The 23,774-nt window shown below is 36.8% G+C and overlaps 1 protein-coding gene across 1 annotated transcript in view; it reads left to right on the top strand.

Annotated features, from left to right (window-relative positions):
* Positions 1-23,774, top strand: part of MDN1 (midasin AAA ATPase 1) — a 172,875-nt gene that overhangs the window by 58,090 nt on the left and 91,011 nt on the right. The window contains exons 20-34 of the mRNA XM_027855090.1: positions 832-945; positions 1,897-2,044; positions 3,275-3,385; positions 5,969-6,120; positions 9,648-9,826; positions 10,591-10,799; positions 11,013-11,159; positions 12,339-12,480; positions 14,354-14,488; positions 14,575-14,713; positions 15,815-15,950; positions 16,589-16,719; positions 18,602-18,746; positions 20,678-20,807; positions 23,300-23,521. Coding sequence (XP_027710891.1) covers positions 832-945; positions 1,897-2,044; positions 3,275-3,385; positions 5,969-6,120; positions 9,648-9,826; positions 10,591-10,799; positions 11,013-11,159; positions 12,339-12,480; positions 14,354-14,488; positions 14,575-14,713; positions 15,815-15,950; positions 16,589-16,719; positions 18,602-18,746; positions 20,678-20,807; positions 23,300-23,521 — 2,240 coding nt within the window. The remainder of the gene's footprint in view (positions 1-831; positions 946-1,896; positions 2,045-3,274; positions 3,386-5,968; positions 6,121-9,647; positions 9,827-10,590; positions 10,800-11,012; positions 11,160-12,338; positions 12,481-14,353; positions 14,489-14,574; positions 14,714-15,814; positions 15,951-16,588; positions 16,720-18,601; positions 18,747-20,677; positions 20,808-23,299; positions 23,522-23,774) is intronic.

Raw genomic sequence — 23,774 nt, 5'->3', positions numbered from 1 at the left:
ATTTTGTTCACTGAAGAAAGAGACCTAGTACTACCAAATCTCAAACAAGATTGCAGAGCAGTAATTGTCAAAATAATTTGGTATTGGTTTAGAAATAGATGTATCAGTGAAACAGCTTAGGTGCACAACAACAGACTCAAACATAATAACCTAGTATTTGATATCCCAGAGATTTCCATTATTGTGGTAAAAACTCACTGTTCTACAAAAACTGTTAGGAAAACTGGGAAACATTCTCACTGAAGCTGTCTAGACCAGCATCTCACATCCTGTGCCAACATAAACTCCAAATGGGTACGTGAATTAGCTGTAAAGGGTAACAGTATAAATAATTGTGTGGAGCAAGGAAGAAATTACCTTTCAGATCTGTGTTAAGGGAAGAGTTCATGACAGACAAGATGGTCAGGAGCACTGAAGGTAAAATGAACTGTTTTGATTGCATAAGATTAAAACATTTTAATTAAAAATAACTTTATTTAGTAGTATTAGTACTACATGGTTCTCAGTACAGGTGGACTTCATATAATTTTCATGTCTAAAATCGGAGGTATCTGAGAGGGAAAATATATTTGCACAGTCTGAAAAATAACTGCAATTAGAAGCCATGGTGCAGCTTTAGCCAAATCACATTTTTGAAGGATGTGTAGCCTCTATTCAAACTTAATATAGTATGCTTTCTAAATTAAAAAAAAAAAAATTTTTTTCTTTGAAAAGTTACTGATTTCTTCTCTTTTAGTAGCAAATAGTTTTTATAAAAACAATTTTAGAAAGGTCTTATCAGGAAATTAACATACTTTATTCTAAATAAATAATCTTTAATTTGTTTTCTAGATTAACTGAACTATATGTGGAAGAATTGGAGAGTAAAGAAGATTTACAAATTCTTATTGTGGATTATCTGAAAAGATTGAATGTAAACAAAAACATAGTTCACGGAATTATCAAGTAGGTTCTAGTATGACTAGAAAGACTTTTTCTAAAAGGAGATTACATACTCATTATACAGTACACTTGACTTTTGATCTCAGAAGATTATTGTAGAGATAGCTAGTTTTAAATTCTGAAAATTTTAACCTTTTCTGAAGTACCTGCGATTTTTGTAAGCCAGTATGCACATGTGTCTGTGTGTGCACACACACACGTTCATGGATATGCATAAACAATTATTAGTTATAATTATGGTTTGAGTCTAGACCTATCCAAATAAATTCTGGTCTTTTTGTTTACAGTTTGACTAATAGTATTGGCTACATTATAGAGGCATGTTTTATGATAGTAAGCACATTAAGAATTAACTTGAGGGTATTTTCAGACAACATAATTGTGCTGTCGGTGTTTTAATCAGTTTGGGTTTGTGGGTATGTGTATACATGTGTACATAAGCTTTCCCTGATCCCCTTAGTTAGCATTTCTCATAGAATTGAACTCTTTACCTGGTCTTTTCTCCCCTCTTGAATATTTGCTTTTGGAGGGCAGAGTATTTGTTTCATTTTTGTGTCCAGCATTTAGTACCTAGCGTAGTGCCTTTCATATATATATAATACTTGTAATTATGAGATCTGAGTCCTGTCCTTGACTGTTAACTGACTAGTGCTGGGGCATGAAGTCTTTTACCATATCTTTGCCTCTTATCTCTAAAAGACCAGATAAAAATTCAAGGGTAGTGGTAGTAGTAGCAGTAATAGTAATGGTACTAGTAGCACTAAAAACAATAGTTGTGGTATTTTAAAAAATGTTTTATTATTTTGTAGTACTATTTAATGGCTAGCAGACATAGTGGTATATGCCCTAGGTGGAAATTGTATTTTAAGTAGAAGAAAAATCTATGTCAGTGGAATCACTTTTTGTTTAGAAATTGAAGGACTAGTATAATAATAACCACTTACTTCCTTGTAGCTTCTACATAGCTGTGCGAAAGGAGTCTAAGAACAAATTGGTGGATGGGACAGGCCACAGACCTCATTACAGCCTTCGAACCCTCTGCAGAGCACTGAGATTTGCAGCTTCCAATCCTTGTCACAACATCCAGCGCTCCCTGTATGAGGTGAGAAGGGCTTTTACCTACTGCCGATCTTTGTGGAAGAGAAGTAGTTGTGAAAATCATTTAGGGAGTTAAGTAGGAAGAGTATTTGTATTTTTTAAAATTATAAATAAATAATACAACGCAACAGTTATTCACCTAAAAAGAACATCAAATCCATATGTAAAATCATGACCTCTAAACTAATTAAAGTTTTTAAAAATGATGTGTGTATAAACTTCATGAAAATAGTATCTTATGTGCTTGAGTTCCTTTAGATCTTCTTCTGTGCACATTATTTGATTTTGTTAGTTGTCTTCTATATAATTATCAATGATTATATGTTCTGATTCTTTCTGTGTCTTTGGGTATAAGAGTGTTTCTAGAGAGAAGAATAAAAAAAATTACATATATTCATATGTGTGTCTATATATATATATATAGACACACATACATATACACACACACTCACACACACACACACGTGTGTGTGTGGAGAGAGAGAGATTGAGATTTATGTGTGTTTTTCCATTTAGTCCTGGAATTCCCCTAATTTAAGAAACCAACTGGAAATTTCCTCTTGGCTATTTTCTACCACTTTACTACATTTTAAATGTTTAGGTAGAAGCAGTGTAGCCTTTGCAACTTGAGTGAAGAGAATTTTATGTGGTTAAATCATTGATTCAGTCTGACTTCTATTTTCTTGCTTAGTCAAGGCATTTCTTTGTTTCTCCTGTATACAAAAGAAGAAATGGACCACAGGCATGTTAACAGGTGTTATTGTCAAGTTCTTCTCTGATCTGAGAAAAGGGTGCTCAGTTTTATAGCTTTTGGGATAACAAAAATCCCATGAAGGTATTATCTAAGGTAGATAAGATAGTGAAGGTATACAAATATGGTAGATTAAGGAAGTATAAAATGTAACTAGCTCTGAAGGAACAGATAAAACAACAAAGCATAATTGATGTCAGTAAGTTAATTGAAGCAAGTATTCAAGCACTTTCATTGTTCTGCTTCAAGGTAGTAGCAGGCTGCCTGTGGGAACAGACATAGTTTCTCAGGTTAGCAATATCTAGTCTGCCCATAGCCTTTTGCAGTAATGCCAGGCTTTGTAGCAAACAAAAAAAAAGTTTGCTTTGAATTTTGGTTGCCGATCACCTAAAGGTAAATGACCTGTAACTGCAAAATAGTAGTCAGTATTTCGTAATAGTATTTTCAAAGTCAAAATAGATATTTTTTTCTTCTTTTTTTAAGGGCTTTTGCTTGGGTTTCCTTACACAACTTGACAGAGCATCACACCCTTTAGTTCAGAAACTCATTTGTCAACATGTTATATCCAGCAATGTCAAAAGTCTCCTTAAACAGGTATGTTCATTTTGATTGTTTAGACTAATATTAGGGATATGTTCATATCAGAGTTTCAAATCAATTTAGTATAGATGAGTTGGACAAATGAAAGGCCATGTTAAAATCTTGAATCCTGTCAACGATTCAGCTTTCATTCATTGATGTATCTACTGTATGCAAAGCATTGTGGTATTTGTAAGAATCTACACTAAGTGTAGAATTGAGAGATGCTGAATAAAATGGGTGTTACACAAGGACTAACATCCTTGTATGTATGCTCTTTAAGGATAGAAATAGTGTTTTGTTTTCTAAATCTTGGTGTCTGTCCATACCTACCCCCACATATTCCCCTCAGTCTACTACCATGATTTTTACATTTTTGGAGGGTGGAAGGGAAGGACCCAGGAATGAGCTTTCATTGGTACAGGGAACTCCTTTCAATGAGAAAGCTGTGCAACAGTGTAGATTGGCATTTACTCACAATTTATAGTCTTAGAAAGTTGCCTTGGCAAACTGACAGATTAAGTGATTTACCCAAGGCCACACAGCCAGTACATAACAGAGGAGGCACTTGAATGCAGGTCTTCCTGAGTGAAATCAACTCTTCACTGCTCCATGTGGCTGACTATCTGCACATAGTGGGTTCTTAGTACAAATTCACTAAATTGAATTACTGGTTAATGAATATTCCAGTTACTAGCAGTTGCAGTCTTTGTAAGTTTGAAAGGAAGGACTAGTAGGCTTATTCTCTCAATTATTGATGAAATCTCATTTAAAAAACCCATTTTCTGTAATTTAGTGACAGTATTTTTTGTGGTTTGTGATGATTAATTAAAAAGCAGTTCTTCCTCTTCCATCACTCCTCTAGAGTGTTAAATCGAACAGAGGTAGCCACATGGTGCAGTGTGAGCTAGCTTTGGATTCCAGAGGAACTGGGTTCGTTTTTGGCATCAGCTGGCTGGGTGACCCGGGCAGTTAACACTGAGTACTTCTCCCAAACTCTAAAGTTGCAGAATAGACTGTTTTGTATTGATAGACTGAATTCCCTCTTACTGGTCTAAAATATAAGAAGTGCTATAGCCAACAGTCCCTGGTCCTGGAATCTTGAGTGTCTGAGAACTAATGCTTTCAGGGAGGGCCTTTCAATCTCTGTAACCTTTATTCTCACTGTCCCCTGATGAGAGTCTCCTAAAATCTACTATCTTATTTATCCATCAATGTGCTGTAGCCATCTGGAATCTAAGCTGATTGTTAAATTTTTTCATTGGCAAACTCTACAAATTGAGGCTTGATTTATTGATTTGATGATACTGTTCAGGAAATATTTATCAAGCACCTACTATGTGTGCCAGTTGTTGTTTAGCTGTTTCAAAAGTGTCTGACTCTTCATGCCCCATTTGGGGTTTTCTTAGCAATGGTAATGGAGTAGTTTGCCATTTCCTTCTCTAGCTCATTTTACAGATGGGGAACTTAGGCAGACAAGGTTAAATGACTTGCTCAGAGTCACACAGCTGGTAAGTGTCTGAAGCCAGATTTGTACTCAGGAAGATGAGGCTTTCTAACTTCAGGCCTGGCACTGTATCCATTGTGCCACTTAGCTGCCCACACACCTACTATGTTCCAGATCCTGTGCTAAATGCTGGGGATACAAATAAGAAAAAGACAGTCTCTGTCCTCAGGGAGCTTACATTCTAATGGTCATGTAGGGGCATGGTGAAAAGGAATATGGAGTTGAAACTAAAAGTAACTTAGATGGCACATGAAGAGATGATTAGGGATTTGAGGCCTCTATAAAGGGAGGCTCTAGAAAGAGTTTTTTGCTCAGCCCTCCTATTTTCCAAACAAATGTAGAGGCAACGGAGGGTATTCATGGGGTGTGAGTACCAAAGCTTAAGGAATCTAAAATGATGATGACTTCATCTGAGAGATGGGGGCAGCATGATAAAGATGATGTTGAAACCAAGCAGAATAATTGGTAGCAAATATTGATTGTCTAGACTTAAGAAAGTGATGTAGAAAACGTTAATAATGTAGATTAAATTTAAAAGTGTGTCATGCATACATTTTCTTTCTTCAGAGATTCAGTTATTAGACAGCTACCAGACTACCCTTGCCTATATTGGTATTAGGACATTTTTCTTGGGATGTGTCTTAAATGTCCCTCAAAGAGCTGTCTTATATACCTTTCAGAGAATTTTGGAGATTCAGATCATGATACAAAATCCCTTCTGCAGTATAGCATTGGTCTCTTTTATAAGATGCTGGTTTATAATAATTGCATATTTTGGGAGATTTTTTTTTTAAGAGAAGAGAGGAAAATCTAATGAAATGATATATTCTTGTGAAACTTTTGGGTGAACTGTAATCTTGAACATTTAAGATTTGATGCTTAAATTCTTTTATTCTGTAAGCTGTTTTATTATTTCTTACTTGGAAGAAATTTGACTGGTCCATTTCACTGTTGTGAATACCAGAAGGAACTGGCTTTCTAGAGAAGTTTCCTTTCTTTTCTTTTTTTTTCTGTCTCGATCTATCCTTACTTGAAAGAAAGTAAGAATGGGTTTCTGATTGTGTATTATTTTTGTAATGTATTTCTTTCAGCCCATTCCAGAGCCTAAGGGAGGTCGGCTTATCCAGATCGAAGGATACTGGATTTCGGTGGGAGATAAGGAGCCCACAATAGATGAAACATATATACTCACTCCTTCTGTTAAACTTAACCTGAGAGATATTGTCAGAGTCGTCTCTGCAGGGTATGGTAGTTCTTTTTCTTCCTTCTTATATGTTGCTTCAGTAACTGTACAATTTGACAATTTGGGGTGCACAAGATTTCATATACTTTTTATGATAATTTCTTAATTTTTTTTTTACATCGTATACTCTTCCTGCTATATTTCTCTCTCCCCTCCCGCCCCCAGCCCACTGAGAAGGCAAGAAATGTGATATCCATTATACATTATACGTATGAAGTCATGCAAAACATATTTCCTTATTAGCTATATTCTCCTTCCTTCTCCAGTCCCTCTCCCACCCCTTTTCCCCTCCCCCCAAAAGCAAGAAAAATAAGTTTAAAAAAAATATGCTTCAGTTTGCACTCTTGAGTCTGCCAGTTTTCTCTCTGGAGGTGGATCACATTTTACCTCATGAGTACTGTGGAGTTCTGTTGGATCATTATATTAATCAGAGTTACTAAGTCAGTTGATTATCTTTATAATGTTGCTATTACTGTATAGGTTATTCTTATAGTTCTGTTTACTTCACTTTGCATCAGTTTATACAAGTGTTCCCAGGTTTTTCTGAAATCATTTCCTTCATCATTTCTTATAGCACAATGGTATTGCATCAGATTCATATACCATAATTTATTCAGCCATTCCACAGTTGAGGGGCATCCCTTCAGTTTCCATTTCTTTGTTAACCATAAAAAGAGCTACCATAAATATTTCCGTACATATGGTATTCAGTAAAAATTTAAGTGAAACACCAAAATTCAGGGTGTTTGAATTTTTACTAAGAGCGTAGAGAAAAAAGGATCCCAGTGTGACTTCCACCAAAGTCTTCTTCCAGTGCTACATTGTGAGAAACATGGAGTTGATTCTGGGTTTCTGAAAACTTTGCCAGTAAGAGCACAAGTCTCTGATAGGTCCTACAAGGCTGGAAAACAGTTATCCAAGGACCAAGCCTAACTAAGCTTGGAGAGGCTCATCATTCAATAATGAGTCATAGAGCTTCAGCTACAAAAGACCTTAGAACTCATCTTACAGACAAAGAGCAGACCAGGGCAATTAAGTGACTTGCCGGGGTCACACAGGTAGGAAGGCCCAGACTTGAGGTTTGATTCCAGAAAGTCTTGACTCAAAGCCACTGCTGCTTTCACTCTATTACGTGATGAAGTCTGGGGCTCAGAGTGATTCAAAAAACCACCTATTCTGCTATAGAAGAGTTAGGGTCTGCCTCAGGGGAAAGGAGGCAGTCCACGTGAATGAATGGTTGCTCTTTTGAAGTGTTTGAAATGTTATTAAAATTTAAACTTTAAATTAAATTGAACTTTAGCAAAATGCTAAGTTGATTTTCTCTGTATGGTCTACTTACTTCTGATCTCTCCCCTGTTTGTGTCTGTGTCAAGCTTGGTTGTCACTGTTGGTTTTATAAAATAAAGACTTGGTCAGTGTGGTGTATGCAGGGTGTCCCAGAAATCTCTTTGTGTAGTTCTTAACAGCTTAGAACTGCACTAAGACTTTTGAAACGTCATGTATATTACTTTTACTAAGGTGTCTTTGCTGTACATCACTCCATATGTTTTTTTGCAGATTTTTTTTTTTTTGCCATTCACTTTTGTAACTTTTCTATGCTGTGATAGTGTTCTGGATACTTCCACTTTTTGCATGTGACTTCTGTTTCCCTATCTCCAGGGCAAGTTGTTATCAGGGTTTTTTCTACAAAAATTTTTGTATACATGGGTTTTTTTTTTTACCTTTTACTAAATATTCTTAGAATATAGCCATAGTAGTGGAAGAGCTCAGTCAAAAATTATGTTCCATCAACATTTAGTAGAACAAGACAGTGCAGTGAAGAAGAGATTCTGACTTTAATAGTTAGGTCCTAGGTTCAAATCCTGGCCTTGCATGTTAGCTAAGGCAAATTACCCAGACCTCTCTGGGCCTCATTTTTCTGTACTCCCAGAATGATATAGAGATGCTCCTCAAAGTTTTTCGGCTTTAAGTCTGTGATTGAGTGTGGTCCAGTTTCCCCGCAGCCTTTCCTCCACTGAATTTTATCCATAGATTTTTTTTGACAATTTTGGTATGAGAAAGATATTTTCTCATTGTTTAAAATTTTTTTTTTCTGATTTAGTTAAGAATTTTAACCATTTTCCAAGTAGTTATTAACAGATTGATATTTCCTTTAAAAATTTTGTTCTTGGGCCATTTTTCTTCCACTGAGTAATAAGTATTATTTTTACTTAATTATTTTAAGGTTTTTATTTGTTGCTTTCAAAACTCTACCTGTCAGATTTTTATCAGATATATTTAATGTAAAGTGTTTTTTTCTGCTTAATGTGTCTTTATTTGGGGAGTATTTCTTTTTATAGTAAAACTATTTTTGTTTTTGTATTATCTATTTTATTTGCAATGATTTATTTCCTTTATTCCATAAAAATTCTCCCCATGCTTGAACTGTATTTTTCCATAACTTTTACTTATTTTTCCTTTGCTCATCCAGTTGGAATTGATTGTAGTATGCACTGTGATTGTAGTGTGCCTTTACAGCTATTTTCCCAATTTTTATTCTTTTATTGCTTAGTATTTTGTAATTTTTCAGTTTGTTACTAATCTCCTATTTGCACTAACTAGGCTTTATTTTTCTGAGTTTTCCATTCTGTTTCAGTGAACTCTGAAGCATTTTTCTTCTTCTTCCTTCCCTTTCCTTCTTGCTCCTTTCCCTTTTTCTCTTCCTCTTTCCCTTTTCCTCCTATCCCTATTCCACTATTTCTGTCAGTATTCCTATTCCTGTCCCTAACTAGCTTGGTGACTTTTTACTTTCTTTTTTTGGATAAGATTTTGTACTCTAATTTTTTTTTAAGCTTCAGATGAAGTTTTAAGAGATAAAACTCAGCCAGCTCCACTGGAAGTCCTAGCACCAGAATAAAAAAATCTAGATTAAGCCTTTTGTCCTAAAACCAAATTGTATGGAAAGAGTACTAGCATTCACATCCCCATCTTTATCAGAGTATTCTTAGTGAATGAGTATTATTAGCAGATGTTCCCTGGCAACACACTCAGTCCACCTAGTCTCTCTGTAGTCAATTCTTTCAGCTCTGTAGTCTTAGGCACTTTTGCTTGAATCTGGTTATTACAAAAAGACAAAGCCTTCTTCTATCCCTTTGGTTTTCACCTAGGAACAAGAAAATAAAATTAAAGAATCTTTCCAGATCCAAGTTGCAGTGTAGGTTGTTAGCATTTCTACTATGCATTGTATTCAAAGAACAAATCCTATTTTATTCTCCTCCATGAGACAGTTTGTTTAAGAAATAAAAGTATGTTTAATCCTTCCATATGAAGGTTCTTTCATTTAGCAACTCCTTAACCTTGCTTAAATTCCCAGGGTTTAGGGTCTAGGTGCATTGCCTTGATTAACATAAAGGAAATCAAAACATAAATGTGTTTGGGCAAGGAAAATAGTTGTATATTTATCCCCCTTTAATATATATGTGTGTGTGTTTATTTAATCCAAGTAATCCTGTATTATTTTTCTTGTTTCAATGATTCATCTTTTAAAGAACCTACCCAGTGCTGATTCAGGGAGAGACATCTGTTGGTAAGACTAGCCTAATTCACTGGCTGGCTGCAGCAAGTGGGAATCACTGTGTGCGGATTAACAACCATGAACATACTGATATTCAGGAGTATATTGGTTGCTACACATCAGATGCCTCAGGGAAGCTGGTATTTAAAGAAGGTAGGGTTGACAGTCTACCTAATGTGTTTAGGTCTTCCGTTACATGTTTCTGTGACATTCCTAACTCCCTGAGCCTGCATAAAGGTGATATAGTAATTTCTGTATATAAAAATTTACAAAAGTCTTCTTTTTATGGTACCCTTTTCTGAATTTTAAGGAGATCTATCTAGGTGGCCTAGGCAGTCACCTTTTCTTTAATTCAACAAGCATTTATTAAATACCTTCTATATACCAGCCATTATACTAGACATTAGGGATATAATTGGAAACCAAAACATTCTTGCCTTCAAGGCTCTTATATCCCATTGGACCACATTAACCATTGCTATGGTATAGGGCTCTGGACTGTGTCAGTGCTACTGGACAACTTAATTTCATAAGGTGTTGTGTTAGGCACTCTTATTCCCAGAAATATGTGGGAGGGGAGGGGAGGGGGAAGAAGTTCACGCAATTGAGTGATTTAAGTGGATCAAGATGACAAGGTTAGGAAATGTTGAGGAGGAAGCATTTTTTTATACATAGTTTACTTCAATGAAAGAAGAAGCGATTGTTATCTTGGCATAATAGAAACCATCTCCCTGTTTGTCAGATGACTGTGTTATCTTTTTTATAATACAGCTGTCCTCAAGGAAGATATAATTTTAGAACTAACAGTGTAGCAAATTAATAATTGTCTACTCTAACCTTTTATTTGTAACCAGTTTTATGTTAAAATGACGAGAAGTATCTTATAAAATTATTGTCTCCATCTTTTTCCTCTCAAGGTGTCCTTATTGATGCTATGAAAAAAGGCTACTGGATTATTTTAGATGAATTGAATTTGGCCCCCACAGATGTGCTGGAGGCATTGAACAGGCTTCTGGATGACAACCGGGAATTGCTCATAACAGAGACCCAAGAGGTTGTGAAAGCACATCCTCGCTTCATGCTTTTTGCAACCCAGAATCCTCCTGGCCTCTATGGGGGCCGAAAGGTTTGTAAAGCCCATCTTTTGTGGTGTTTAGTAATGATTTCATTCTGTGAATATTCTTTCTAGATTGAATTGTTTCTTTTTTAATTCTAGAGAATAGGAGGGTTTTTTTTTCTTCTTATTCTTCTTGTCCTTGTTATGAGTAAGCTGTTGCTTAGAAGATTAGATGAGCAAAAATTAACTTTTTGTTTTCATGCTGCTCTTTCTGTCTTCCAGGTGCTCTCCCGAGCCTTCCGAAATCGTTTTGTGGAGTTGCATTTTGATGAGTTGCCTAGCACTGAGCTGGAAACAATATTGCATAAACGCTGCAGTTTGCCACCTTCTTATTGCAATAAGTTGGTTAAAGTCATGCAGGATCTACAGGTAACGACTGAAATTCATCTCTCAGTGAACTTCCGAATTCCCTCCTATTGATCCTTGGTTCAGATCCCAGCCCTTAAACTTATTACCTGTGTAACCTTGGGGAAGTCATTTAATTTCTCTGGGCCTCAGTTTTCTTATGTTTAAAATGAGGTTTTCGGACTAGATGACATCTAAGGTATCTCTAAATGCCTCTTTGAATCTGTCATGCAATAAAATTTGCAGCATTCATTCCCCATAATTTCCTACCTCTGTATAGAGAGTAGGGAAATGATTATTTGTAATATATTGAAAAGTTTGTTTTAGAAGTCTTTCTCAGACTTGTCCAGGTTTCATATCAGAATGTATTTCAGCTTGGATAAAAGTAATAATTTAGTAGATGACGCAAGAAAGCATTTATTAAATGCTTACTATGTGCCAGGTACTGTGTTCAGTGGCTGGTGATACAGATACAATAAAAAAGAAAGATAGTTGTTGTCCTGGGTAGACTCCATTTTCATGTTTATGTTACATCAATGGGAGCTTAAAAGGGGTTGAAGTCTGGAAAGTCAGAAGTACAGACAAGAGGTTTGGCCCCTCTTCTAAATTGAAGAAGCTCCAGGAGGAAATCACCTGTAGGAGAAGAGGACTGGCAGAGACAAGGGATGTTCCGGAGTGGAAAGGTTAAAGGGGCTAATGGATGTTCCAGGGCAAGGAGGTTCTAGGGTAAGACTGCAGCTAAGTTGTGATGTTGAAGTCAGATGCACTTCCAGGAAGACAATGCAGGCTGTTAGTTTCCCTGGAGTTCTAACTTGCTTCTTTAAACCTGTGTTCTAAAGTACTCTAGGTATTTTAAAGATGTTTGCTCTTCAGTTTTTGAGTTTATGTGTGTATTTTTGTATGTTATTAAACACATTCCCATTAAAGTATCACTTCAGAAAGCTTTCTTATAATTATCATTGTAATTCCATACTTCTCAGTATTGTTTGATCAACCCCTTATTCTAAAGTATTAGGATGTGGTTTGAAAGTGGATAATGACCCAGAGTGGTAAAAAATGAAATAACACTTTCTGATTTGTCATGGTGGAATGAATTTTTGTTAAAGGTTTTGCAGATTTTGGGGATTTTTACCTCTTCATAAATCATATGTATGTAGTTCTGTGAATTTGGTATTTAATAGTTTTCTTTGGTTGCTTTGCTAGTCCTATCGTAGAGGATCTTCCCTTTTTGCTGGAAAGCAAGGCTTCATCACTCTTCGGGATCTTTTCCGATGGGCTGAACGGTACAAATCAGTTGAACAGACAGAGAAGGAGTATGACTGGCTTCAGCATTTAGCAAATGATGGTATGCTTTTGTTGTCTTTTTAAATTGGCAAAGTTGGGTAGATACTTGGTCATTTTATTTATTTTTACTTCTGTTTTTTCTTAACTTTTTTTTTGTAAGACAACATAATGCATAAATAGAATCAATTGACCTTGCTAAATAATTTCATACTCATATTAATTTAAATGCATATTATGTAATAACAGTTTTTCAGTAACTCCCTCATAAGTCCTTATGAGAATTTATTTTTTGTTCACTCTCATTCACTTTTCCTCTTATATAGTGGTAGTTATTGTACACTTAATTCTTTGGGTTCTACTTTTTTTCTGAGGTTTTTTTTTTTGCATTTTTTCTTTTTTAATTTATTTATTTTTTCAGCATTTTACTTCCACATTTTCAACATGTACTTCCGCAAGATTTTTGAGTTCCAGATTTTCACCCTATTTCACCCCTCCCCCCAACCCAAGATGGCATGCATTCTGAATATCCCTTCCCCTAGTCTGCCCTCCCTTCTGTCTCTCTCCCCCTTCTCTTACCCCTTCCCCTTCCATTTTCCTTTAGGGCAGGATAGATTTCTGTACCCCATGTCCTGTATTTCTTATTTCCTAGTTGCATGTGAAAACATTTTTGTTTTTAAAACTTTGGGTTCCAAATTTTCTCCCTTCCTGTCTCCCCACCCACCCTCATTGAAAAGGCAAGCAACTCAGTGTACATGTTATACATGTGTACAGGTTATACATGTGCAGTTATGCAAAATGCCTCCATAGTAGTCATGTTGTGAAAAACTGACTCTTATTTCCCTTAATCCTATCCCGCCCCACCCCCCATTTATTCTATTCTTTCTTTTGACCCTGTCCCTCCTCAGAAGTGTTTGCTTCTGATTACCCCCTTTCCCAATCTGCCCTCCTCTCTATCATTCTCCTGTTCTCTTGTCCCCTTCTCCCCCCATTTTCCTGTAGGGTAAGACAGATTTCCATACCCAATTGAGTGTGTATGTTATTCCCTCCTTAAGCCAAATCCTGTGAGAATAAGATTCACTCATTCCCTCTCACCTTCCCATTTCCCCTCCACTTGTAAGAGCCTTTCCTTTTCTGTTTTTTTGTGAGACAATTTATCCCGTTCTACTTCTCCCTTTCTCCCTCTCCCAGTATAGTCCTGTCTCATCCCTTAATTTTATTCACTGGATATGGCCCCTTCATCTTCAACTCACCCTGTGCCCTCTATCTATCTGTATCTATATCTATATATACATACATACAATTTTTTTCCCTCCAACTACTCTAATACTGACAAAGGTCTCATGAGTTATAAATATCTTTCCATGCAGGAATTCTACTTTTTTTCTTTTGCATTATTTTGTAAGGGTCCTTTTAGATCTCTCTTTCTCTCTCTCTCTCTTTCTCTCTCTCTCTCTCTCTCTGGTTAGGCAATGGGGTTAAGTGACTTGGCCAGGGTCACACAGCTAGTAAGTGTTATGTGTCTGAGGCCGGATTTGAACTCAGGTCCTCCTGACTCCAGAACTGGTGCTCTATCCACTGCGCCACCTAGCTGCCCCCAACCTTTTAGACCTCTGTCCTTCATCCTTGTGGGTGTTGATTGCATTATGTAGTATGTCAGTACGCTAATACTGATAGATTAAATAAACAATACTTTACATTCTGAAAAGGAGTCAGGAAGACCTGCATTTGAATTTCACTGAAGATCTAAGTGACTCACCTAGAATCTCACAATTATTAAGCTATGTTTCCTTATTGGTAAAATGGGAGAGTTGTCTTTAGCACCTCTAGTCCATCCCTTAAGCTATGATTACATGAAGCTCGAGTAGAAGGTGTAAAGTTAGGAGACAGACATTTGCTTATTCTTACCCTAACATTTCTTCTGGTTTTATTTCCAGGTTTTATGCTTTTGGCTGGCCGAGTTAGGAAGCAAGAGGAAGTGGATGTTATACGGGAAGTGTTGGACAAACATTTCAAAAAGAAGTGTTGTCCACAGTCCCTTTTCTCAGAAGAAAGTGTCCAAAAATTGCTGGGTAAGTTGAGAGGTAATGTTAGAGAATATATCTTGAGTTGTCAAGAGACAAAACTTCCTTAAATTAATCTCTTTTTGATTTTGTAGGCAAATTTTCTGTTCAGTTATCCACCTTGAAGTCCAAATTCAGTCACATTGTGTGGACTGAAGATATGAGGAGATTGGCTGTTCTGGCCGGAAGGGCATTAGAGTTTGGAGAACCCGTCCTACTGGTGGGAGATACTGGGTAAAAGTCTATGATTCTTTGAACTGTTGCAGGGCTTGAGATAGTAATGGTACTTCGTTGGATTACCTCGGCAGAGTTCTGGGTGCTCAGAACATATTAATTTGAATTATCCTTTGTAGTTTTTTGAGTGACAGTGTGGCATAATGGATAGAGGGCTAGAATTGAATCCAGAAGATCTGGGTTCAAGACCTGTCTCTGACACATACTGACTGTATTATCTTGAGTATGTCACTTAGTTTCTGAGTGCCTTGGACAACTCTCTGAGGCTCTGTGAATTGCAGAGCAGTTGACAATCTCTGTTCATAGAAGGAGTTTCTTCACCTGTACCAGTTCCCTATGCCAGTGGAATTACAGGTCTGTGTTTCCTATGCCACCTGTCTCCCTTCCCATTTTTTTTAAAGAAGCAAGTAAATTGCCCACTACTTTATTTACATTCTCTCTTCTTCCCATTCTTTTATGAAAAAGAAACTTTACTTTTGATGTAACTAAGAAATTATTTTCTTTTAATTCTGTAATTGACAAGTGTCTTTTAAGTTCATTTTTTAAATGAAAGATTTATAGTGGGAATATGTGGAGAAGAGCCAGAGTTGGCCACGTTTTCCTCAGAAGTTTTTAGGGTAGTGGATGTTTTTTTCCCATCTTTTAAAGGTCACTAAGAGAAGTAGAAAAAGATACATTAGTCAATGAAGAAGGTTCTGTTGTGAGGAAAGGAAAAAAAGGCCAGCACAACAGTGGGGCTGCTGTGGTGGGAGCATCTCATCTGTTGCTTTAATGATGCTTCTACCTGATGCTTATTTCATGAAATGTCCAGTTAGTGACTGTTATATTAAGGAATCTTACTCAGCCTGAGGTTTTAGAGGGTGTTGATTAGAGGCATGGAGAGGCAGCATGGAATGGTCTTGAAGTCAGGAAGACATACCTAGGTTCAGGTGCCTCCTCTGAGGTATACTGGCTGTGTCACCCTAGGCAAGTCACTTGACCTCAGCGCTGGTAGAAGGCCTCACCTGGAAGTTTCCTATACCTATGAAATCACAGTGTGCTTCCTCTCCCTATTGTGGGTATACATTGTCTGTTTGTTTACCTTCTGTTTCGTTGTGACAGGTGTGGGAAAACGACTATCTGCCAAATTTTTGCTGCATTAGCAAAACAGAAATTGTATTCAGTCAACTGCCACTTGCACATGGAGACATCTGATTTCCTGGGAGGTCTCCGACCAGTCAGACAGAGGTCAAAGGAGGTTTGTTCCTTAGCATTATGTGTCTGAGGCATTATTGTTCAGTCTGGGGTTTCCTGATTCCAGGTGCCATTTTGACCAAGAACTGTGTCCCTTGGATGCCATTTCTCTGCCCTCTGCAGGGGGCTTTAAGGGCAGCATGGGCTTCCAACTGTTGTTCTAGATTTTTCCTGTTTCTTTGTAATATAGTTAGCAGCCCGTTGCATAAATCAAACGTACATTTTTGTCAGTCAGTAAGCACTGATTAAGCACTTTTTATGTGCAGGGATGGGGAACCTATGACCTTGGGGCCACATGTGACCCTCTAGGTCCCCAAGTGCAGCCCTTTGACTGAATCCAAACTAGGCAGAACAAAACCCCTTAATAGAAGGATTTGTTCTGTGAAGTTTGGATTCAGTTAAAGGGCTACACTTGAGGACCTGAAGGGCTACATATGGCCTTAAGGCCGCAGGTTCCCTAACCCTAGTTTAGGCTCTGTTCTTACAAAGAAAAATAAAGATAGTCTTTGCCCTCAAGGAGTTTACATTCTATTTAAAATTGTGAATATGTGTTAGTGTGTGTATATATATATATATGTTTGCATATTTGTTCTCCTGAAATGATAGATCTTTTTTATTTTTCACTTCTTTTTCATCTCTTAGGAGAATTTTGATCACTCCAGACTCTTTGAATGGCATGATGGGCCCTTAGTGTTGGCAATGAAGGAGGATGGCTTTTTTCTTTTAGACGAAATTTCACTAGCTGATGATTCAGTCTTGGAAAGACTCAACAGGTATGTGTCAGTAATAGTAACACTAACAACAACCTGACATTATATAACTTTTGAAGGTTTGCAAATAATTTTTAAGAATTTTATTTTTTTCTCCCTCCCACACCTTTTTTTTTTTTTTTTTTTTTTTTTGGTAAATTTGTTTTTAGTTTTCAGCAATCACTTTTTAAACTTTTGAGTTTTAAATTTTTCTTACCCTCCCTCCCCACCTCCTTCCCCAAGATGGCGTGCAATCTGATATAAGCTTTACATATTCATTCCCATTAAACATATTTTCACATTAGTCATGTTGTAAGGAAGAATTAGAATCAATAGGAGGAACCACAAGAAAGAGGAAACAAAACAGAAGGGAAAAAAAAAAGAGCAAATAGTATGCTTCGATCTACGTTCATACTCCATAGTTCTTTCTCTGGATGTGGATAGCGTTTTCCATCGTGAGACTTTTGGAGATGTCTCAGATCCTTGCATTGCTGAGAAGGGTTAAGTCTATCAAAGTTAGTCATTGCACAGACGTGGCTGTTACTGTGAACAACGTTCTTCTGGTTCTGTTCACTTCGCTTAGCATCAGTCCCCACACACCTTCTTAGGAGGGAAAAAAAAGAAAAAGAAAACAAATTCCATTATTGCTTAAATCCCCCAAATAATGTCTCATTATACACCCTGAGCCCATCACCTCTTTATGGAATTGTGGGTGGTTGTGTTGTTCCGCATTCGTAAGTCTTTCAGAGTTGTTTTTCTGTTTTTACAGTGTTGTTATTGATACTTGCAACATCCCCATGACATAGGCAGTACAGAGGTTTATTATTCCATTTTTATAGGAACTAGGACTAAGGGAATCTAAGTGATTAACCCATAGTCAAAAAACTATTAAGTACCAGAGCTGGTATTTGAGTCTAAATTTTACAACTTCCAAGCCCATCACCCTTTCACTACGGGTTGGCATCCTTTCTTTCAGTTTTAACAGATGTAGAAGAGAATTTGTGTTACAATCTCTGGAAATCTTCAAGGGTAGCTGATTTTTTTCTGCATGATTGATATGCATGGTGCAAGTCACTGGAGAAAGGGAAGTTTGGGAAAGTAAGGAAATAGGCTAAATAAATCTTGAGTAATTCTTCTGGAACTTAATTATTTCTGTGAAACCCATTCTTGCTTTGAGGAAGAACTGAGATTATAGACGGATGTTAGATCTGAAAGGTCCTTTAGGAGATTTGTTCCAAATCAGTACCTCTACTCAGCTGAAGCATTGTTGTATCCATGTTACAGATAAATAGGATCATCTGCTCAGAATTATAGATTTAGAGCTGTAAGGAACCTCAGAAGTCATCTAGTCCAGCCCCCTCATTTTACAGATGAGAAAGCTAGAGCCTGCAGGACTGGAGTGACGTCAGCCTGAGGTTACACAGAGTTAGGGGTTTGAGCCTATGTCCTTAGACTCCAAATGCAGTGCTCTTTTCTCTGCTTCATTCTCTGCCTCCCTAGCAAGAGTTAAAATGTGAAATGGATCACATGTGTGTTAGGCTGTTTCCTACCTCTGCTGTCCATCAGATGGTCTAATGAAAAGAATTTTTGAGGAAGCACAGCATTGGGTCACAGGACACCTGCAGGTTAAGGCCATAGGCCTTGAGTACTACCCTTTGCTTACTAGCTTTCTTTGTGATTCAGAACACCTCCTTTTATTGAACAGTAGCTTAAATGGGGAGTCTGGTAGAAAGACACAGTTTTCTTTTTTCTGCTTAGGAAGCTATGCCCTTATAAGGGGATTGTGAAGAGCTTTATTTTTTTGAATATGCATGATGCTTATTTTAAACCTGAAATCAGATAAAGCAATGATTGGGTATACAAGACTTCTCTCATTTTCCCTCTTCCCTATTATTTTGCCTTTTAGTGTCCTTGAAGTGGAAAAGACCCTGGTATTGGCTGAAAAGGGTAGCCCAGAGGAAGACAGTAGTGAAGTGGAACTGCTAACTGCTGGGAAGAAATTCCGTATCTTAGCCACCATGAACCCTGGGGGTGATTTTGGAAAAAAGGAGGTAAATTGCATGTCTCTTATAGAGTAATATGCTTTGGATTCAAACAGATATTTATTTAAAAAATTTTCAAATTATAAATTTAATAAGTATTTTTTAAAAAGTCAAATAAATGTACCAAACAAAGGTATACTCTTTCCCTGACTTCCCAAGACAAAATGAAATGAATTAACAAGTAAGCAAGCAATGGAAAGTCTTTTGTTCTGTTCCTTTTCTAGGCCTGTCCTAAGTTTACTATTTTGGGCTCTGCTTCCTTAATTTTCTTTTCTGCCTTTAAAAAATACATGTTTTATACTTATCAATATTTCTAATTAATAAATTATTTATACTTACTTTAAAAATACATGGCTAATAAGTTATTAATGTGGATACATTTAAGAATCTGCTGATTTTACTCTGTACGTGTTACCATATTTCCATGTAGAAATCATAATAAAAAATTTTTTAACAGCATAATAATATTCTATATCTAATGTCTCATAACCTTTTCAGATATTCTACAATTGTTGGATGTATATAGGTTTCTAATTTTCCAAGAAACTATCTCTTGACATCATAACGACATTTTCCATTTCATGGTTTATGAACATGTTGTGAATCTGTTACAGTTATAGAGCCTGACTAACATTGAAATTAACAGAAAAAAAATGGACACTTGTTTGAAATTGGGGTGGTGGGGATGGGGGGGACAAACAGAAGTAAAACATTACATTTCAGAGAAATGATTTCTGATGTTACCTATGTAGTTTTAAAATCCCAGCAGATGCACCATTTTAAAAAAGCAGATTATCTCCTCTTTATTCCTCCACCTGCTTTTTCATTGAATATATATAAAAAATATACTTTAATCTTGTGATTTGAACAGATCTATTCCCTTTCCCTTGGAGTGGCATCTTTTGAGTAAGGTTAATAGTAATTTATGGGGTATTTTCCTCAATTCCAAATTTACTTAGGTTTTGAATAACTTAGTTTATCCACTTAGGAGTGTTCCACTCCTGAAACTTCCAGTTAAACTTTTCTATCTTGTGGAAGGAACCAGCTTTGTTTTTAAAAGATATTTAAGTGACACCTGGGTTTTGTTAGTCAAATTATTAAAAGGGCTTCAGGATGTTCATGAAGTGTGCTAAGGAAGAGAAATGGTGATCCTGAATGAAAGTAATTAAGATTCCATGAAGCTGCATGAAATGAGTAAAAGAAGCGAATATAAGATTTTTTTGTCGTTTTCCTTAATAGCAAACTAGAAAACAAGCAAACAAACCTCATAAAGCCATAACTGAGCTGAAAGAAAAGCTTCACAGAGAGTGGACTACAAAAGAAATAAATAGCAAGATGCTAAGCATGGACTTGCAATATGGCCTTTGTATTGAAGTGGCCTATTTGTAGGTGTTCTTGCCACAGCAAGCAGTAATATCAAAGGATCTCTTTGTGACAGTGCGTCATCATCTTGTTGGCCATAATGAACATGTGTCTTATGATGGGACACCCAGTCTTTTCTTTGTCAGGAAGTGACTTTATATTTTCCTAAGGCCATTCATAGTATTGAAGTTGATGAGCCAAAGGTATAGTTGCTGTTTGTTTCCCTTGTTACTAGGAATTCTTCTAAGCCATGGGGAATGGGGTGTGTGGGCAGAAATATTCTTCATTTTCTACTACTAGACAAAAATCTGCTTTTAAGACTGTGATTTAGTGATATCTTCATAGACTTTAATTGTTTTTGGAGTTGTTCTCAGTTTACATGGCACCCTACCCAAGGGGTTAGGGTCACTGGACTCATAGGCAGCATGTACATAATGTTCTAACCATCTACTAAATAATTTACTTTTGTGATTTTGGAACACTGATAGAGGGGAGTGTGCCAATTGGAGTTTCAAAAGCACTTCCACGGTACTAAAATTATAGCTATTAAGCTCGTACTGATTTTTTCTCCCTTGCAGCTATCTCCTGCTTTGCGTAACAGATTTACTGAGATATGGTGCCCTCAAAGCAAGAGCCGCAAAGATTTAATTCAGATTGTCAAGCGCAGTGTTCATCCAGGATTAACTTTGGGGAAAGTAGACCATCAAGGTAAGAGATGGGGAAAGAGACACACAGAGTTGTGTTTCAAGGGGAAGGAATATAAGGAATTGGAGGCAGGCATGGATTTCAGCCAAGTTGGCTAATAGTCTTTGGCTACCATATCCATCTGGTTGTTCTTCATAGTATCTACTTCACCAGGATGTTTAAATTTCATCTCCTTCAACAAGAAAGAAGTTATATTTTAGTCTCTGTGTCATTCTCTCATATTTGCACTTTTGTGACTGCCATTGTAAGACTTAAGTTTTTGTAGAATGTGGTGGCAGAGAAGTAGCAATACATACCATAAGAATTTATTTAAAGGGCAGCTGTGTGCCTGCACTGTGATATGTGCTCAGGTTACAAAGATGTAAATGAGCCAGTCCTTGCACTTGAGGAGCTTACATGCCATTGTAAGTGTAATTGATGGGAGGGTCAGCTTTGGTGTCAGCATAGCCAGAGTTCGTAGCTTATCTCTGACACTTGCTGTGTGACCCAGGACAAGTCAGTTAACTTCTCAGTTCTCCAGGAGTCTTTGTGAGACTAAAAAATACATAACAGTTGATGATCTGCATTGGTATAGGGACTTTCTTCATTTGGTGCTCCGTATATGAATGAAATTACAGGTATAAACAAAGAAAAATGGTGAAAATAGTTAATTATTTGCTCAGAATGCCTTTGAGGGGAAAAAAAATTTGTAAAGTGTTGTGCGGGTAATGTTCTCATTAAAACACATTATGTACTTCTCACCTAATTTAATTGATTTCATTTAAAAATTAAATTAAATTGAAGCTAGTTCAGATCATTATAACACACTGTATCTTTCTTCCTAGATCCTGGTATTAAGGTATTATCTATATGATGTTATCCATAATTATTAAGGGTTTTTTTTTAAAAAATAACCTTCCACTGAACTCAAGCTGCTTTATTAAATTTATGCTTCTTAGCAAATGTTCTGCAGTTCAGATCATAGGTCTGAGTCTTACCACTTAGTTTTTTGGGCCCTGTGCTTCTGTTTAATGAATAGGATTCCCAGAGAGAAATCTCAAAAGAATGACTAACTTTTTTAAGTGTCATTGCCGCATAAATATATTGGGTAGCTGTGGGGATACAGCAGATGAGAGACAAGTTTGTCTCAGTTTCTACATCTAAGGGTTGGTTGCTAGTCCAAGAAACCAAGTAAGCAAATATTTATGTTCTCTACAGGTATAGAGTACTTGAAAGTCAGAGTCATTTTACTGCTATACACAGCACAAGGGGAAGGCTGCTGGTCTGGATTAAGAGTAACTCAGTGGTTAAAATCATTACAGAGAATTCTCTAGAGAGAATAATTTATGACAGCAAATGCTTTTTCCAGACCCTGTTTTTAGAGCAACAGTCATATTTTATAACAGAATTAAACTTGATCGTTTGCTGTTGGCTGTGTGTGAAAATTAACCTTCAGAAGGAGAAAGCTTGATAGAATTGTGGAAACAGACGAATTGAAATAATACGATCTTTTACTCTGTCTGGATTGAGACCCATGCTGGGGATGGCCCTCCCTCTTAACTATGTTAATTTAACAAAGATCACAATAGAAGGAACCCACTGTATTCATTCTGTTTCCAAAGAGTCCGTGAGTATATCTCATATTCCCCTGGAATGAAGAATCTCTCAGTACTACAGTGATCCTTGGAGCCTTGGGATTTGCCTTTGTGCTAATCAGCTTGTCCTTAAGGAGCTTACTTGTTCAGTATTTTCAGAGTTAGGTGGCAACAGTCTTCCCTAGGGAGTTATTAAGAGCTCTAGGGGAGTAGTGGTGTGGTAGAGAGAAAGGGAGACTTTTCTTCTCTCAATAGTTTTCCCTTTGGCATCTTTAAAAAGCAGCATCTCTCTTTTGTATTAAATGGCTTAGCAGCGGAATGGCTTTTGTTCATTTCTTTTGGACTTATTGTTTTATCCCTCCAGGATCATAGTAACATGCCCCTGAGGATAAGTTTTAAAAGTCAATTAAAAAATTCCACATTGTCAGAGATATAGACTTAAATTTTGGAGGGAAATTATATGCCATCTTCTAGGACCATTGTAGTCCCCAACTTCTGTAACTGAATTAGACCACAGATGCCATCTCTTGCAGCTCCCTCATTTTGCAAATGGGGAAACTGAGGCCAAGAGAGATGGAATGACTTGCCTGTGATCTCTCAGATAGCAGTTGGCAGAACAAGGATTTGAATTCAGGGTCTCTGACTCTGAATCTAGCACTCTTTTGACTGTACTACATTGTCCTGCAACTTACTGAGTCGCTTCAAATTGGGAACCAAACCAAAAAATACTTTCTAAAATTCTTGAACTTTCTAAAATTTCTAAAAATCATTTCCAGAGTTGAGCCAAATTTCCATTTCATTCACTGTGATTCTCCCCCTAAGAACAGCCTACTTTGGGACAATGTATCTTATTTGGGGGTTAACACTCTTCAGAGGTGCCTGTAGAGTTTGGTCTTAAAACTTCCTGCTCTCGTGTTTTAGGAACAGACATAGCTGAGCTTATGATGGACTTCATAGATTGGCTCACCAATCAGGAGTTTGGCCAAAGATGTGTCATCAGCATCAGAGATATCCTGTCCTGGGTCAATTTCATGAATATTATGAGGGCAGAAAATGCCTTGAAGGAGGGAGAAGAGGCCGTTTCTGCTGTAACATCTTTTGTCCATGCTGCATGCCTGGTGTATGTGGATGGAATAGGTTCAGGTAAGTTGGTAATGAGAGCCCTTAGGATCAGATGTTATACAAGCTTATATAATTGCTGTTTTCCAGTCTTTAACTGCAAATTCAGTTAACTAATTTATGTTTAATTTAGATATATTTTAGTTGGTTATAATTTATTAAAGTTGAACACATATAGAAATTGTTGTGCTATCCCCAAGGATCAGTCATATTCATTGATTTAGTTTCGGCATCAAGCACTCTTTTCATCCAGCTTCATCGTTATTGAGCAAAAGCT

This window comes from Vombatus ursinus, unplaced genomic scaffold (genome assembly GCF_900497805.2).
Source record: "Vombatus ursinus unplaced genomic scaffold, bare-nosed wombat genome assembly UNPS02000582.1, whole genome shotgun sequence".
In the NCBI taxonomy this organism is placed as follows: domain Eukaryota; kingdom Metazoa; phylum Chordata; class Mammalia; order Diprotodontia; family Vombatidae; genus Vombatus; species Vombatus ursinus.
This window is presented reverse-complemented; position numbering and strand designations above follow the sequence as displayed.